The following is a 19,377-nucleotide window of genomic DNA, read 5'->3' on the forward strand; positions in this document are numbered from 1 at the left end:
AGCTCCCTGCCAGGTGCCCGGGCCGCTCGCGGCGCGATGTCGGACGAGTCCCGAGCCGAGCGCTTCCTCTACTTGATCTCCTGCTTCAGGGCGCGGCTGAAGCGCGCCATCCGCGTGCAGCCCGTGTTGGACTGGCTGCCCTCGCTGGACGCCGAGGAGCGGGAGCGGGTGCGGGCGGCGGCGCTGCAGCAGGGCGAGGTGGAGGCGGCGGAGCTGCTGCTGCGCGCCGTGGAGCGGGGGCCCCGCGACTGCTTCCCCGAGTTCCTGCAGGCGCTGGAGCGCGGCGGCTGCGGCCTGGCCGCCTGCTACGTGAACCCCAGCCTGAGCCAGCTGCCCTCGCCGGCGGAGGAGGCCCACCACGACTTGTGCGTGCACTTGGTGCAGCTGCTGCACGGCACGCTGGTGGATAACATGCGGGCCGTGCAGGTGGCCGAGAAGTGCCTGCAGAGGGGCATCTTCCAGGTCGAGGACCTGGAACGGGTGAGTGACCTGTGCGCCTCGGCGTGGCGGGGCCCGGCCCCGGGAAGCGGGTGCCGCCKGTGTCTGCAGGCACCAGCCGCCCCTGGGAACTGTGAGGCAGAGGGGAAGCAGCAATGAGAAGTGGTGGTGTAAGTGTAGATATGAAAGGTGGTTAAGGAAGGAGACTATGAATCTAAACTTCAGGAAACACAGCGATGGGACTCCAAATGTGCCTCAGAAAACTGTTTAGTGSGGGGCCAGGAGGACAGATGCCAGCTAAGAACCAGGGAAAAAAATTCTCTTGAACAGAGAGCTAGAATAGACCAGCACTTAAGTGGAAGGAACCCAACCACTGCTGCTGGTGCATTTTGCTTTGCCACTGAGCCCAGGCTAAGACTGTGAAGTGTCTTCTGGCCCCTGAGCTGTACTGTAAGGTAGTGATGGGTCAAAGTTCTAGAGAATACTTGAATTAAAATAAAACAAGGCCTGCATCCTCTTTCCCTCTCCTTTTGTGCCAGAGGTTCACAAAGGAATTTAAAAGTTGACAGCGAACGGAAAAGCTGAGCAGAAATGTCACTGTCAAGAGTAAGTGTTACTCTTTGGTGAAAACATTTGCCAGTGTTTGCTCCATTTGGCCAAGAAGAATATGCACAGACTGATGTAAAACTTAATTGGAGACAAAATATGACTGTCCTGAAACTGGTGTTACAAGAATAAGTGAAAGTAAGATTTGCCATAGGGACAAGAGTTAAAAACAGCAAACTAATAGTGGAACTGCATCGTATTTGCTTTCTGAGCTTGTGCATCAACGTTTTAGGTAGTTTGATGCTTTGTCTCAGCTAAATGACAGTCACATGCCTCACTTCATCAGATTGGTGACTGTCAAGGAGCTACAAGGGCCAGCTGCTCCCTAAGGGAAGGAGAGCCAGGAGTCAGCATAGTAAGGTGGAGGCAGGGGCCTTGCTCATAGATTACCTGCCCCATTCCTGAATTATTCCACATGTTCTTTGGGCATCTTTTTGCTACTGGTATTTCTGTTGAAGCCCTTCATTTCCCTTCACATCCTTGCCAGTTCCAACTCCACTGGTGCTTTGGCCTTAATGCCATCCCTGCATACCTGAAGAGTGTTTCTATGTTCCTTTTTTGCTTAGCTCTTTCTATTTCCATTTCCCGTATACTTCCTTTTAGCTTTCAAGCACTGTTAAGTCTGCTGTTATCCCCACCCATTTGCTTACATATCAGGATGGATGAGCTCTGAGCATTGAGGAGGTTGTCTTTGAAGATTGAACGCCTACCCAGGCTGCTTTGTTTTGGGATAGCCTCTTTGTTTCTGTTGTGATCACATGTCTAGTTCTCAAGACAGCCTTGGGGCACTTTTCCATAGCTTCTTCTAGGGCAATATCTTTTCCAGAGGCTTAGTTATTATACCTTCAAGTGGGAAGTGTGATGGTGAAGCCAGTGTTTAAGAAAGTGTTCTATTTATGTATGAAATCACATCACAGATTAAGTCTGAGGTCTGGTAAGCTGCATGACTTCACTGTTTCTTTGGTCAAGGTTGGCTATTTGTTAAATCAGTGTTTATTTATAACTGATTATTATTCCTGTTATATATATATTCCTGATATAATAATAATGATTATTATATAGTGGTTATAACCATTGATCAATATGTTCCATACGTTCATTGTTCAGTCTCTCAAGTAAAGTTTCGTATCTCAAGTTTTATATATCTTACCTGAAACCATATGTGATAAATATGAGGTTGAAGAAAAATACGGTAAATTTCTTCTGACTAATAAAACTAGTGGCAGGCCCACTTGTATTTCTATTAGTGTTTTAAATGATGAGAGAAGTGCTTTTGTATATCTACTGTTCTTAGCAACTTATTTGAACTATTTCAAAATTATGTCTCAAGGGTTTTTTATTTTATTTTCACCAGATCCAGACTGTTACTGAAAGTCGTGGGAATAGAGATGGTGCAAGGGAGCTGTTAAGTAGAATAGTTCAGAAGAAGGACTGGTTCTCCCCTTTTTTGGTTGTTTTGCGTGAAACCCAACATGAAGACCTTGCAGATGATTTAAGTGGAAATACAGGAGGTAATCATCTTATTTCAGTAGTACTAATGGATTTTTTTTTTGATATCTGAGGGGGGTGGTTGTTACTGTTAGTGTGGTGGGTTTTTATTTATTTATTCTTTTTCTTCCTGTGACTTAGGAAATGGTACGGGGTTCTCACTGTATTGATTTCGCTACATCACTGAGACTAATGCTTTCAGTTATCCAGGGCTTTCAAGATCAAGCTTCTTAATAGCTTATTTGATAGATTCTTAAACACTAAAGTTAAAGTCATTATAAAATCATTAAACAACATTAGAATTCAGTTAATATGTATATAATTATAATTAAACTGAATGCTTACCTTTTATTAACTTGTTTTCAGTGTGGTATTATGATCATTAATTAAACATACTGAATATTATTTTGAACAAAAACCAAACCTCTTTCAGATTTCTCAAGCTCAAGGATTAATGTTTCCTTAATAGTACAAGTTTACAAATATATATAATGGGATAAGATAGTAGCAAGTCCCTAGAGACATTGTATAAAATTGACTATAAACAATAGAATAAACTAGTAAACAGATTATTTATAGAAATGAAAAGAAAGTAAAAGAGCTACAGAATTTTGGCTAGTATTTCTTATTGCTGTACAGTGATTATTATGTTATAAAATTATCCTAGTGCTTCCCTAGGTTCTAAAACATGAAAAACAGAAGCAGCTCCCAAGTTATGTCTCATTTAGCGTATGTTTTGTAAGATTTCTGGGGACTAAAGATTTTTTACCAGATTTTTCATTTTGCATCTTCAGCCTTCTTGCTTGAAAAGCTCACGAGAACTGTCTGTAGTCTGTATATAATTTTAGTTGCTGCATATGGGACTGTGCATTCAGATTGGCATGAAAGTGCCTCTTCCACATGAGGACAGGAACCAGATTCCTTTGTCACACACAAATAAGCAGCAGCTACATTTAAGCCTACCTTTTCACTGTATTTGAGTCTTCCGGTTTGCAGGACAGGACCAATCAGGTTAGAGCCTTGAAAAGTAACTCTGAGGGAAGTCAGAGGCTGGGAGTAGGGCAGCAGCTACTGTGGTCTTCACTTTTATTTTGCAGCTTTGTCAGGCTTAACTTGTGTTCCTTCCTTTGCTATTGGTAAGGTAAGCAAAGTAATAAATACTTAGCAAATGAGAAAATTATGAAAATTATTTCCATACAAATTCTGCATTTTGGAATCCTCAGTACAGTGCAGACCAGACAAAATAAAAATTAAGTAGTTTAATTCACATGTTTGATGTAATGCTGGATGTATGTATTTATTCAGAGATTTCTCAGTAGTCCTCAGCAATGCAGCCCCTAAAAAACTGTGCAGATTAACATGTAAAATGTAAATTATGTTAGTCTTACCAGAGTATAAGAATCTTTCTAGGTACACAATCTTGTGTATATGTAGATTATTGTAATGTCCACTGATGCAATGACAAGGAAGCACTAAGAAAAGACTCATTGGGTACCTTATGAAGAGGAGGAGAGTGTTGGTACATCCTACAACTCAAGTTTGATCCCTACTGATTTGTTATGGTAAAATAAGTTGTCATTAGCAGATTCTTATACATAGCAATTGAGAACTTTATAGGAAGTTAATCTTGACTTTATTTTTTTTTTACATTTAATTTCTAATTGCATAGTAATTGAATCAAATTTGAAAAACCCTAGAATGCAGTTTCCAAAGTTTTTTGAAGTGTTTATAATCTGCAGAACAGCGTTTTCACCTTTAGAGTATGCCTGGTTTTATATGTCTCTAAAAAATAACACTAGAACAGAAATCAAAAAGAAATAATTTTTATATTTGAAATAAAACAATGGAAGGAGGGAGAGTGTTTTTGGAAAGCTCAAGCTTCCTGTTTTATGGGCAAGTATTAAAGTCCAAGATGAAGTCCTGCTCTGAGGTACATCCATTTATGAACTTACAGAACTGATGGAATTAAGAGAAGATACAGCATATGATCTAGTTCACTAATTACATTTTCAAATCTTCACAGTGACAGCAAATATAGAGATTAATGACAAATTTATTTTGTAAATTTTGTAATTTGGATTGTCAGCGTTCTTATAAATATTTAAGACCAAGGTCATATGTTAGGCCATTGTCTGCTGACTTGAACATGTATGATGAATTCTGGTTAGTTCTGTGTTTTCTGTGCTGCACACTAAAATAAAGTAAATATTTTATAGTGAATTTCTGGGTTTTTCTAGGAGTGGAAAATGGAGAAAATGGGATGAATAACAGGACAAATGAAGAAACAGAAGTCACAAGACAATCAGAACATGCTGGAGTGGAGGATTTCAAACAGCAAGAAAATATGAATGACAGTTTAGCCAGTGAGAGCAGTGTTTTGGAAAGATCTGTTGGAGAGAATTCTGTAGCTTCAGGTATGTCCAGTAATTGTTGGTACCACTTAAACTTCAATAACTGGAAGCAGCTGAGTGAAAGTTCTATAGAACTTGTTTTTCATTAGCTCCTATGTTGCTCAAAAATTAGGGAGCATTTTAATTCCTGTACTGTTGATCTGAAGGGAATGAATGAAACATAAATCTTGATTTCTTGGAAGCAGTGAATAATATCATTTTTTCCTTTCCATTTAAGTTAACATAGTAGCAGTTTTAGAGGTTAGATCTAGTTTGCTCACTTCTGTTCAAAGGAGCTGCTCTAGGATGAGAAATTAGTTCAAGTATGATGATATTTATTAGTAAATCTGAAAGGTATGGAAAAATCTTCACCTAAAGTAAATAAAGAGCTGGTTCAGAAACAAATTTGTTTGCACAATACAGAATTGAAATGACATGGCCAAAAAAGCTATCACGTCCTATGTGTAGTCTTCATGGAAACAACGTTCCATTTACCCTGCTTGTAGTGATCATATTTGACCTGCTTTGATCTATTTGATCTTCTCATAACTGAACAACATTAGTGGTCTTACTTTCTTCTTAAATTGTATTTTTAAACAATGTTGTGTTACTCATTTTTTTCAATTTACTATGCAAAAAAAAAAAAAAAAACTTTCGCATGTGTACTTCTTTAGTGTTATTAATTAAATAACACTAAATAATAAATTAATACTGTTTCTGACCTAGTCAAGGTAGGTTTGTACTAACCAATAAAAAAAAATTTTTGTGTGCATTGGTGACTCCTCCCAGCTCTGACAAAGTTTAAATCAGAAGAATCTTTCTACACCAGTAAAACTGCATTTGTATCAAGATCTTATGTTAGTAGAGTGCTGATGTTCCTATTCTGGAAACACTTTTATCGTTAGTCCTTTAGTACTAATTGTCCGACAGGTACTTCATTTTAAGGGTTTGTATATACAGACAATCAGATTAAACCTGTGTCACTTCACATCGCATGCTCAGAAGTACAGTTTTAAGAAATGGTTTCGGCCTGTCATTTATATCAGTCCACTTCTAAAATTGTGCCTTGTTCATCATGAGCAGCAACAAATACAGATCTAACTGGGAACTGGTGATTCAAACATATGCTATATGAATAAGGAACCATTCATATCTGTTACAAGTTCAGATGGAACTCAAACAATAGCTAAAACTGAGCTAAATTCTGCCTGAAATGATTTTTTGGCTTACTCAGCCAAAGAAGTGAGACAGCTAATGCTACTCTTTTTTTGTAAAACATAAATAAATCAAGAATTTGGCTGTGAAAACTGCAGCCTTTCAATGTGCAACAGTAGAGAGCTTGTTTTTTTCATTTAGCATGATATCAACATATCAGTGTTTGATAGCAAGTAATGAATTAACTATAACAAAAATACCAACTTAGTTTTCCTAGGTTGAAATATAATTTGGCAGTATGAAGAAGAGATTCCAGATATTTAAGGTGATGCAGAATGGATCAAACTGAATTATCCTCATTCTTAGGTTGGGTCCTTTCAGTGCAAAGTTTAAGCTCTTAAATGCAGCCACACAGTAACTTTCCATTGCTCTTTGCTGGATCTCTTACAAGATGGATGTCAGAGTTGCAGAACTAGTTAAGAGCTAAGTAACTTTAGTCTGCCACAAGCTAATTCTAGCCTGAAAACTGGTCTAATCAGCGTAGAACTGTAGTCATACTAAACAGACAGTGGGTATGTCTGCATTTGCAAGTTGTGCAGTCGAGCAGATCTGTACAGTGAAATAGTCTGAAGATGTTTATATTCTGCTGCATTTTGGTTGTTTGCTTTAACTTTAGTTTGTTGCTGTGGACTACGTGCCTGAGAGTGTCTGGAACACATTTCACTTAGTTTCAGCCAAGAGGAGTTCATTTCATGTGGTCCAAAACATCTGTGATATGAAACAAAGCACAATAAGTGGGGGCAATTGACAGACTTGTCTTAAAAGTGTGATTGAGTTGAATTAAAACAGTACTGGAGAAGCAGTATAGCAAAAACGCTGAGAGACTGTGCTGTACTAACATGGCTGTAGAAGAACTAGCTCACATTCGACAAGTTATGTAGTGAGCTGTGATCTGCATGCCCCTGTACAAACCAAACTGTATTTAAGTAGTCTTCCATCCGCTCTCGTGTATCTCATTAGACTGTATTTTTTTTTTTTTTAGCCAAATAGCTAAGAATACAATTAGAGTTTAAATTCTGCTTCTGCGTGGGCTGGGAACCCACCTAATTTGGAATTTGCTGTCAAGCATCCTCAGTTTTGCAGTATGCTCCCACTGTTCCTCCATGTATTGAGAAAGACAGATGAATTTCAAGTAGAATGAAACTTACTTAAATCACTTGAAATTACTGTCATTTTAACTGGTTCTAAAATGTCCTCTGACACTTTTATTGGAGTAGATAGGGCAGAGTGAGTCAGGGACAAGATACAGGAGCAGTAGGGTCAAAAGGACAAGTAGAAGTAGATGAAAACTAGAAAGAAACTGCGTGTACAAGAAAWAATAATAATAAAAAAAAGAAATAAAGCCCTGCATGCACACAAAGCTCAGTATAAAAGCAGTAAGTTTGCAAAGATTGGAAGTGAAATAGTTGAATTAAGTTTCTGTTTACCTGTGTGAATTGCACTTTAAATAAATACCAGCTCTGTTTGTCAAACCTGCTTCATAAAATGGAGCTGACTGGAACAAGTAATTATACTGTGAGAAAATTACAGATAGAATGTGTACCCTCTTTCTGTCCTTTCTTGCTGTCAAACACAGTCATGATTTTCAAGAATGTTTTGCCCCCTGCTGGTTCCAGTACAATCTGACAATGAATGTTTGATTATTTACCTATGGCAAATGTAAGGTGATACTACTTTTTTTTTAATGGGATTTTTTCAATAATATTTTACCTAATGTGGCTCCTAATGCTTTCAATTAGAAAAACTGCAGATTATTAGGACCAGTTTTACTAACTTGTTTGTATTTTGATCCTTTATCCATTTATATTTTCCCAGATTCAAAATTTAGTCTATGACATAATGTAGCACAGGTCAGGAAAGGAGGACTTTTTATTATTAAAATGTACAAAGATCCATGCTCTTTGCATTCCATTGTCTATATATTAATTTGTCAATGAAAAGTAACAGGAAAATCTCTCTATGAATAGCACTGTTACAGTGTGCAAATAGTACGGTAAGGGAAGACTGCTGAAATTGGTGAAGATAAAAAGATTAATATTATAAGTTATCTTAACTGTTTTGGAAAGGTTTACCTCTTTACTTAAAATAATTCAAGAATACTGGCACAGCTTATAAAGGAGAATATTATGCTATCCACATGTCACTTGAAATTAAGTGTAAAATACTTATTTCTCTCCACTGATGCTCTATTGAGAGGTGATTTTGTAATGCATACTGCAGATTGTAATTCAGGTAATTAGAAAATGCTCTGAAAGCATATTCACTGCTGCATGTATATCTTCCTTTAGGCCATTTTAGATGGGAGATCACACAGAATAGATGCACAAAGTTTTAGTTTTATTCCTATTCATGTGGATTCCTAGAGAGTTAAAGCAAGACATGTCAATGTCATTTTCATACCTAGAATTCCTACTAATGTTACTTAATAGTTTGTCACAGGTCTCTGAACACATAATTGGTAATGTTTTCTTCTGTTCTCAATACAATGCTGCCTTTTAATGGCGTATTAGATGCATGCTTTTATATATATACACACACACATATATACACCCACACATATACATATGCACAATGTATATAATTACAAGGGAAATTTATATAAATTAGGCTCCTGATGTATTTCTTAAAAATGCCTTTCTGTTGATTGTACTGATTTCTAGGAGCCTAGCCTTTTAATTTCAGTGCTTGTAGTCTTTAAATATTCTTCTCTGTCATTACACTTCCTATGAATGGTAGTAATTTATAATTGGACCAGTTTTGGGACTCTGTATGGAATAAATGAGGAAACGTGTAGGACACAAAGACAGATGTTTGCATAACTTTTCATGATTATGTCAGTAAAAAGAAAAAAAGCACTTAAAGTTGAACAAATTTCTGACTCCTTATAGTGCCTAAGATAGCTTGGTGTAGAGCTTGTTTCAGTTGCCCATAGTATACTTGTCCTGTGAGGTAGCAGTTTCATTTCCATTTGTTGCTCATCTTCCAAGGAGACCAAAACTTGAAACTCAAAGCTTCAGACTTTTGCTGAGCACAGATGGCTAAATTCCCACTTCACTTACCAAGACATTGTACATACAGAAATGAGTAGTACGTATTTCAGGAGTATACCATTCTCAGTTAAGTGACTTGAGTTCTCTTAGTTCTGAACTTCCATTCATAGTGTCTGTTTTGCTGTATGAAACATTTGTTGGGAACAATAAGTTAAATGGCTATGGACAACAATGGGATAGTCACTGGAAAAGCTATGAAAAAAAAAATGGATAGACCACAAGTTAGATGAGCTAGTTAGGCAAAATGGGTGTGAATGCTATTCCGATTGATTTCCTGTATGCACTATGAGCTCTGTTGCAGGATGCTACAGATAAAACTGAAAGTCAGTGCAGGGTGAGTTCATTTGGAGCAGATCCTTTCCAGAAGAGCTCTGTCTCTAGATGTTAAAATGAGTTTTTGGAAAGCTTTTGTAAAATCTAACTATATAAATTGCATTGCTGGGATAGAAAAAACTGTAATATATTTATTGCCCAGCAGAGGGAGTGCGTAACATACGAATACTTATAACATACTTGCCAGATTTTTGTAGTAGTATCCAAGTCTTCTAGTGTATGTAATGTCACTTTCTGCTGTTACTTACAAAAAGCTTGAAAGATTTAATTACTGTTTTCTGTTTTTATTTACCTGGGACCTGTGACTTTTTATGTGAAGAAACCTGTTTTTTAAAAAAAGTTCTGATTTTGATTTTTAACCTCTTACAAATACAACCTTTATGGGGTACAGGGAGTACAAGAGAATGTCTGTAACATGCATGCAGCACTGTGTGTCCAATGGAACTGCTTTTGTTTTGTTTTGTTTTTGTTTGTTTTTCCATCTGCATCTGAAAAGACACAAAAACAAGACTAAAAATCATGCTGGTGGTTGTGTCCACACCATTACTTTCAGGCAGATCATGATATTGCCTGATACACTTTGGATTTTTAATTCCATCTTTTCTTTAAGAGAGTAAATTACATTGTTCAGTTTGAACTTTTTAGATAGATAAAAAATTACACCAGAGCAATCCCTGCCAAACACTTGTCTACCCTATTGTAAGACCCTTAGATGAAGAAGATTCTGCAAAATTCTTAAGTTAAATTTTATTAGCTTTAAATTGAGCTGTGTCTTTTTTTTTTTTTTTTTTTTTTTTTTTTTTTTTTTTTTTTTTTTTTTTTTTTTTTTTTTTTTTTGGTTCTGCAGTCCCTGGAAAACAGTTAAGGCCTTTTGTCCTCCCAGCAGCCTTGTATGTTTAGAGGAAGACTATGTTCTGTTGCACTTCTGGCTTCTTTCTTTTTTACTTTTCTTTAAACTAGCCCAGATCTTTTAACATACATGTCATATTTTCTAAACCTCTTTTTGTTTTAATTGTTTCTTGATTTTTTTTGAAGTCAAGTCAAGCTTTGACCTGGCTCTATGTTTAAATTATATTAAACAGATTGTACTATGGAGTATTTCTCAAATTTTTTAAAGAATCTGTTTGGCTTATCTTTCTTCATTCAGCCTATGAATCAGCAACAACTTGCTTCCTGCAAGGCTGGAGACTAAAAGCAGCTGTAATTACTGCCTGAAGATGTCTGGGTTTTTTTGCCTGGATATAGTTAAAGGCAGTTAAAGATAGGTTACTTTTGGTTTTCCCTATTTTGGGATTGTAATTACAGCCATTGCTTATTTCTAATATCAAGCTGCAGCTCTCAGCACCTATTAACACTGCTTTTGTCTGATACAGTTCAGATCTGTGGTTCAAAAATACTGTAGTAAGGAATCTACTAGTAATAATAGCAGATAGTACAGAAACAGTTACCTCACTTTTGCTCACACTTCTTGACATACTAAGAGAATATGCTGGAGTAAGGCAGAATATATAATGTATCATCAGGGGTAGGCTGTGGTGCTGCAAGCTGCCTAACTTAGATGAGACTTGCAGTTATTTAGGGAGAAAGTGAAAGATAGTTTTGCTATTTGTACGTCTGTATAGCAAATTTGCTATGCTGTATTTGGATATGTTTTTTAATATATGCTATTATCTCCTGTTTCTATTTGTTTGTTTTTTCATTTAGAGTCTGATGTCTCTATAGGAGATGGAAGTGTCAATAATGTGAATGAAAACCTGGGACAGAGCAGCAGCACAACCAGTGATTCAGGTATGTTTTCTTTCTGTTATTTAGTAATTGCAAAATAACGTCTGGTGGGGTGAGCACTCACTCTGTGAATCAGCTAGATCAAAAATCAAAGATTTTTACAGTAAACTGTAGCAACAGTTCTTAGGTGCAGGACTTCCTCTTATTTTGTTGGAAAATAGATGCCATTTTTATAAGTCTGGACTTAACTCCCAGCCCCAAAAGAGCTGATTTACTGGGATCCTCTGAATACATTTCCACACATTTCCATCATACAAATGGTCAATGATACAGAATAATGTAATCATGTAGGTTAGAAGGGACTTTCAGAGGTCATCTGACCCAATTCTTGGAACAGATGCATAACACTGCAGTGTTTAAGTGCCTCTCCTCCTTTCAGAGAGGAGGTAGACTGTGCCTGGCCCCTGCATAGGGGAAGTGAGAGGGAGTAGGCCAGCTTTGGAGGCATCTAAGGATGAGGAGAAGCATTTCCAAGGTACTTGTAGAATCATGTGAAGGTCAGTTTTGGGCCTAAGTAATTTATTAGCACTATTTGTAAAAGTGTTCAGCAACCTAATCAATGGGAATTACTCTCTAAAGACATCTGCAAATCTGTTTTGTGAATGTATCTGCAAGTTAAACAAAATGTGCTGAACTGAAGACCAGACTGTGTTTACACAATACTTTGTAGACAGAAATGGTCTTGCTCTGTATATACTCTTGAGCCCAAGCAAATACTGGCTGTTCTAAAAGACATCCGAGACTTTTCCCCTTTCTTTCTTTTCTTGAACCTCAGGCCAGACAATTTCAGCTATCTACCATGTAGAGTTTAAGCGTATCCTGTATCTACTTACACAGATTTCAAGAGGAATGAGTTGCCTTTTGGAATCTAACCTTAATAAAGTTTGTTCTGGGATTGTCTTGCCCAGGGGCTGGGAATAGTCTGGATACCTTACCAGCCAACTTGGTCTAATAAAGCTATTAGATTGGTAAAGTCAATGTAGTGATAAATGCTTTAAAGTAGTTTCAACCTTGTTTAATATTAAAATTCATCCATTTTACAAGTACACAGAAAATTCAGAATATATTGAAATCTAAAWTGCCTTCTTAATGCATATGCTAAAACCTTATCTATGTTAGCTCTGAGGAATACTCTTTGTACTTCCGTGTCAACTGAAGTTACTTMTCAGTCATATTAAGATCTCTTCCTCACTGTCATGTGAAAAGTCAGGGCAGAGGAACTTCTCTATTCTGTGTATAGTCACAGTGAATCAGTTGGCCAGATTGATACAGACTACTGGTATGTGGTAACACAAATATATATGACCCGATCATTAAGGTCACTGAATCTCCCATTAAGCAACTTGGATGTTGGCTATGTCCACTAGTTCCGTAAAAAAATAAGTTGCTGAAGTTAGGTGAACATTGCAGAATAGATGGGGTTTTTTTTTGATTATTTGCTATATGTTCTGTTTACATGTAGGCTTTGAAACAGTAAATTCAAATGTGTTTTAAAAAACATTCATGCTTTTTATTACTAGTACACTAGTACACTAGTTTACACTAGTAAACTCAGCGAGAGCAAGTGTGAGCACAATAGCTAAGGAGGTAAAGGCAGACTTTGTGGCATTGATGGATTTTGATTTCAAATTTTGCAATAAGGCTGTTGTATTAAACAGATGTATAGGTAGTACATTAATACACTGACATGATCTGGATTTTAATGCACAGAAACATGAATTTTGTCAGTTTTCTGTGCAAGCATCATTTTACACTTAAGAAAAATGTTGGAATTAGAAGAATAATTATCATGATTCTTTTAGCATTCATATGAATCTTGTAGGGAAGCAGATGACTTCCCCAAAGTTATACTGTGTGTTATGAAAATTCTTTAATGGAATCATATCCTGTGTAAAGATTCCTGTATTAACCTTTATTTAAACAGGTCAAGCTAGGAGAGAGCAAAGTTAAATATTTTTTAGGCCTGGACAGTTAGTTGAGGATGTTAAGATACTAAAATTTAACCAAACAGATGGATGATAAAGTGCTAGTTTCAGTATGATTGAACTATTAGATTTAACCAAGCAGAAAGCAAACAAGGTTCTTCCTCAGAAGAGAGTAGTAGAAGTCAGATAAGTAACGGCAAGTACCCTCTGGTGTGAATTTCCCTTTGTTCCAGGTAGTACTGCACTCATACTAAAAGGCAAAACAAGCAAAAAACACTTAGGAATGGCATTCGGATGTTTCCATCAGCAGTATTTTCTCAAGGTTCATTACTTTCTGTTAGTTTAGTTTTATTTAATGGAATCAGGGATACTAGAAAAATACACTTATTTTGTGTATAATGTATCAGTGATAATAAAATCTCATGATTCTGCATTTAATGATCTCATCAGGAAATAAGACTATGGGGAGGTTCCCCCTTTAGTCTAGTAGAATTTYTCTCATCATATTGACAGTTAATACTTTGAGGTGAATTTAAACACATCTGTAGGAGAGAAAAAAAAAGGGCACTGAAATAAATTCTTCTTATATTCCTGTATATAATTTGACTTCCTGCATGTATATAAACCCAGGCCTGATAATTCTTTTCTCACTGCCTGAAATATTGATATAATTTATCAGCACTTTAAATTTCTGAATGTTATGTGTTTCACCTGTGGGTAGTGGATCTGAAGTCCTTGCCGTTGCATTTTAAATGATAGATGGAAGGTTTTGGCCTTCAGGTGGCCAATGCATGTGGCTTTAGTGAACAGCTCAGATAACATTATATATGAGTCAACGTGGAAGCAGTGTAGTCTACCATGAATAGGTGTCATACATTCAGCAGGGTAAGCTCTATCTTGTATGGGCAATTGAATTTTCTTATCTATTTGAACTTTATACTTCACGACTCCCTTCATCAATTTTTAAGTGGTCCCTATCTCTTTTCATTTCTATGGCTCTATCTTTTTTCTTCCTTTGTGGTATATTTATAAAGGTAGCTCACTTGCAACCAAATAAATTTCAGTACCAATGAAAGAGAAGGTCACATAAGATTGGCTAGATTATAAATACTGTGACTCTGAACACAACCTTTGTTGTTCCCAGTGCTACTGAACTGTATCATTTGAATTTACACATAATACTCATGTCAACATAGGTGGGTAAAGACATACTGTGGCTTACTCTACCCACCCTGGTAGGTGACTGTATGTAAGCAGTACTGATCTGCGGTTGCATAGTTCCACAGAACAGCATTGCCTAAGCTAATATTGTCCTGTTTCCATTTACTTGGAAGATATTTTTCATACTAAATTAACATTTTCCCATTCGTTGTTTGATCAGTGCTCTGAATGTTCTGTGCCTCATGTTTGATATTTATATTTGTCTGTACTCTTAGATGAAGATGAAGTGAAGAGCAGAGCTTCACCTGAGCCAGAACTGATCCTGAGAGATTACCAGATGGAAGTTGCAAAACCAGCATTGAATGGGGAGAATATTATAATATGTCTCCCTACAGGCAGTGGTAAAACCAGAGTGGCTGTTTATATTACCAAAGATCATTTGGATAAGAAGAGAAGAGCATCAGAGCCTGGAAAAGTTATAGTACTTGTTAACAAGGTATGTTAGTCCATTAAAAGTTTTTCCAGCCTCCTGTACTGTTAGTATAGAATTTCTAACATGAATATAAATACATCTTTCAGGTTCTCCAGATGCCACTGTGTTTAAAAGTATATGGCTCTAGGCTGTTATCTCTATTATATTAGTGCAAACATGATTGACTTTAATTTATGTGAATCCAATTGGAATCAAAATGTGCCATAATAACTGCATCATTGGAAAAAGTACAATTCCGTGTTAGGATGAATAAAACTAAAATAATATTGTAAAAAATCTGTTTTTCCATTGTGCATTGTGCAGTGAAGCTCACCTAATGACCTTATAGTACTGAAGAATATTCATATATTCATTCTTATGATGACTGGAATGCTTATAGTTACATTCAGAGCATCTAAATTAAACTTTTTCATTGTAATTTTAAAATACAAATATCTGAATATATTTAATAACTCTACAAGTGACTAAAACATTCAGATCCTCATATAAGAAGAAAACTGATAGCATGTTTTAAGTTTAGTTAAGGAGACAGCATGGTTTGTTCTTTGTAAGGTGTAGTCAAGCCAAAGTGTTTTCTTGGGGGACCAAGTTTTTGTAGGGGTACAGTTTTTAGGGGGTTTGGTTTGGGGATTTTTAGTTTGGAGGTGTTTCGTTTTTTGTTTAAACCTACTCTGCAGTGAATAAGGTGATGTTTGTTTGCCTTCAAAAAAAAAAAAAAAAGTGTGTATTATGTAGAATGTATGTTCACCTAACAACATCTCTGACAAATAGGCACATATTTTTAACCCTACGTAAGCTCTGGTATAAATTCGCTGGAAACTTATTTAGGTACCATTGGTGGAACAGCATTTACGAAAGGAGTTTCATCCATTCCTGAGGCGCTGGTATCAGGTTATTGGTTTAAGCGGTGATTGTCAGCTGAAAATCTCATTTCCTGAAGTTGTCAGAAGAAACGATGTCATAATCAGTACAGCACAGATCCTGGAGAATTCACTGCTAAATGCAACTAAAGAAGAAGAGGAAGGTGTCCGTTTATCAGGCAAGTTTTTCACTCTGAACTTTTTACAGAGGAGCTAAAAGTATGACAGCTCTGGAAAACTGCGGAGTAAAAATGTGTGGGATTCAACAGTTGATACTTTTTTATCTGACTAGTTTTACAAATGCCAGTTGGACTCAGAAGTCAATGAGCATGCAAAATTTTCAAGACAGATTAGACTCCTGCAGTTTACCTGTGCTAAATATTGGTTGTGGTTCCCATTTTATCTAGCTCAAGCAGAATTTTGCGCAGATGCAGCTATATTGATTCCAGTTTTCAGGCTTGCTTAGGTAATAGAACACTGAGTTATATCATCTAAAAGTTATAGAGAGGTTACATTTAAAGAAAATGATAAAAATTCACATGCAGTCACTAATTTGAGAAATGCAATGGAGTACAAGATAGGAACCAATGTGTTATGAAAGTTATATTCTTTAAGCTTTTTATTTTTACTAACGAGAGATGAGATTATATTTTACCATCTCAGAAATAGGAAGTGGTGTAGCACTCTCCAACAACAGATGAAGTTGGGGAAAGACAAAGATACAAGATGAAATAAGAATATATGTAGGAGATCAGAAATAAAATGGTATTGCCTGCCTGTGACTTACAAATAATGTAACTATACATGACCTCTGCTTCAAGATATAGGTTGCAGTGACCTTCCTCTGTAAGCAGTCAACTTCTCTCTGTATCTACATACAGTCAACTCTTTAATAGGTGGGGCAGGATGTAATGGAGATATAGTGGAGGAGAGCTTGATGTTCAAAATGTATCTCAGATAATATAAATACTTGTTAAGTATTTATATTCTTGTCTCTGCTCAGAAAGCTGAAGGGGTCAGCCTGTGTCCATCATTGGCTAGTGCTGATTGGAGTACTGCTTGGTCCGAACTAATTCCTGTGGAACCACTTGAGTATTTCAGAATTGCATCCTTTCTTTCTGAATGCCTTATCTTGGATAGAGTACTAGAGATTTGTTTGTATTTATTTGCTTTCTACTGTACCCGAGTTAATAAAACCTTCTCAGAATCTGAACCATTTAGGAATGCCATGTATAGGCACCCAAATATTTCTATAGGAGTAACTGACCTAATCATTTGCGCTGGACTCCTACCAGCTCGTGTTATGCAGTGTTTTTTCAAAGGGAATCTGCACCTTGCAAAGCTTCTTTTGCAAGGAGCTTTATATTTTTCAGAACTGAGATGGCCCTACAAACGATACAGCTGTGTTTCCATGCTATTGCACCTGTACTAATAAGTTCAGCTGGACCAAAGCAAAGCAAACCTGGACAGGGCAGCATAAGCCTGAACAGCTTCATTTTTATGGCTATAACTTTGAGTTCTAGACTACAGCAATGCAGTCCAAACTGGTTTACCAGACCATTTGTGTGGCAAAAATTACATATCCTCAGTGTCATGGAGCATTGGTCTGGTTTCCTTGCAGTACTCCTTGTTTTAGCCTCTAAATTAGATTTCCCATGTTTGTTCTCCATCTTTCTCCAGGTTCTTCAAAAATGAAGTTACATAAGACTTTTCACCAGCAGAAAAAGCAATTCAGAATGTTCTTGCTCTCTTTGTTCCCAACTTCTGTTGCAGATGGCTGTGAACTGATTTGTATTATTACAATAATACAAGCAGGCTAATGTATAAACAAGACCCCTGAAATTATTTGGTTTAAGAAAAGACGATAAAGGGGGAGGGAAAGTTTAAMCCAGAATATTTCAGCGCTCTGCTTTACAGTCACTTCCACAAACAATTTTGTGAGATACTGACAGGGCAGGGGAATTACAACACTGAGAATGATTGGCTGGGGTAAAGTAGAAGTTGCATAAATCAGCTTTGCTGCTAGAGAAGCTGAGAAATGTTCATGAGTCTTTCAAATCAGAAGCTTAAAATGTATTTTACTGCCTGCATATGTAAACAGGTAAAGGAGATGTTTTGTGTTTGAGAGATTTAAAACCAATGCAAGTCTTAGTTTTCCTTTTCTGATCATATGGTATACTGCGTATGTGTACCTGTTGCATCCAAATATGATTTGACTGAATGCATGTCCTTAGCTACGAAAGAGGTGATTGGTAGTGCTCTCAGCATTAGTTTGTTTCTTCCAATTACACATCCATAAAGTTATATCAAAACCTTCTAATTGGACAGGAATAGGAAGGAAGTTTCTGGTTTGCTAAAAATGAAAGCCTGTTTTGATCAAGATAGGCCTTTCTAGAATGTCTGAAACACTTTTAACATGTTGTATGTTCTCCTAGACAAGTGGTATGTAGCTTGCCAGGTGCAGTTATGGAAATGCTTATAAAAGATGGGATTGAGTAAAACCATGATACATTCTTACCATGAGTTTAAAAAAAAATACCTGTCTGATTCTTTATGCTATTAATTCATTTTTGCAGGAATAAAGCTTTCTACCTGACATGAAATGTAAAACTACTTGACACATCCAGAGTGCAGCAAGGATTCTAAAGTTCATTAAATTATATATATAAAATATATATAACTTCTATTGCCCCCTTTCTCTAGTGCTGCAAGTTTCCTAATATATGAATGTTCAAAGTGACTGGAAATCTTCAACAGTTGAAGATTTATTTATATAACATCTGAAAGAAAACTATTTTATACTTACCATTTTTTCCAGATTTTTCACTTATCATTATTGATGAATGTCATCACACTCAAAAGGAAGGTGTCTACAACAATATAATGCGACATTACTTAAAAGAAAAGATGAAGAATGAGAAGCTGGCGAAAGAAAAACTACTCATTCCACAACCTCAGATTCTGGGACTTACAGCCTCACCTGGTGTAGGAGGTGCAACATCCTATTTGAAAGCTGAAGAACATATTCTGAAAGTAAATAGCTCTTAAAATTACAAATCACCAAAGGAATATTGTTTTGTTCAAGTAAAACTTGTATTAAACTTGTATGAAATTCAGTGTTAGGCTTCAAACATACCAGACTCTTTTCATGTGTATATGGCATTCAGCTAACAACCATTCAGTAAATTGACCTGCTACAAGGTTATGGAAATTCATGTACAAGTAAAGGTTACTTATGTCAGTGCTGGAGTAAAGATTGCCTAACTTGAAAAATCTTGATCAGAGGCAATAAATCCACAAAATGTTGAGGTTTTTATTAATAAAAATCTGATTTTTATATTGCTGGATTGTTATTTAGAGTACTCCTAAATCCTAGACAGATTACAGTATTTTTTATCTATTTCTAGAACTTCTGGGCTAGGCTTCTGTGGGTCTAAAAGTGGAAAATCTAAGTTGAATAATTAAATAAAGCAGAAACTATTTGTGAGGTACAGATAGTATGAAAATGGCTTTTATTTCCAGCAGCTAGATAGTGAGAGAGATGGGAGAAGTATGTAATTGCATAAACATCTGGCTGGAGCTAATTATTTAAATTCTATAGTATACCTTCTATACAGCTGTAAATTTAAAACT

General features: G+C 36.5%; 1 protein-coding gene across 3 annotated transcripts in view; it reads left to right on the forward strand.

The window, feature by feature from the left end:
- The first annotated feature begins 6 nt into the window (after window positions 1–6).
- Window positions 7–19,377, forward strand: part of IFIH1 (interferon induced with helicase C domain 1) — a 28,369-nt gene continuing 8,998 nt past the window's right edge. For all 3 annotated transcript variants that reach the window (XM_085325870.1, XM_085325872.1, XM_085325871.1), the window contains exons 1-7: window positions 7–480; window positions 2,399–2,555; window positions 4,770–4,946; window positions 11,225–11,308; window positions 14,667–14,887; window positions 15,713–15,923; window positions 18,563–18,777. In XM_085325870.1, coding sequence (XP_085181996.1) covers window positions 37–480; window positions 2,399–2,555; window positions 4,770–4,946; window positions 11,225–11,308; window positions 14,667–14,887; window positions 15,713–15,923; window positions 18,563–18,777 — 1,509 coding nt within the window. In that variant the 5' untranslated portion in view covers window positions 7–36. The remainder of the gene's footprint in view (window positions 481–2,398; window positions 2,556–4,769; window positions 4,947–11,224; window positions 11,309–14,666; window positions 14,888–15,712; window positions 15,924–18,562; window positions 18,778–19,377) is intronic.

Source organism: Rhea americana, unplaced genomic scaffold, assembly GCF_003343005.1.
Source record: "Rhea americana isolate MKP2758 unplaced genomic scaffold, rheAme1 scaffold_124, whole genome shotgun sequence".
In the NCBI taxonomy this organism is placed as follows: domain Eukaryota; kingdom Metazoa; phylum Chordata; class Aves; order Rheiformes; family Rheidae; genus Rhea; species Rhea americana.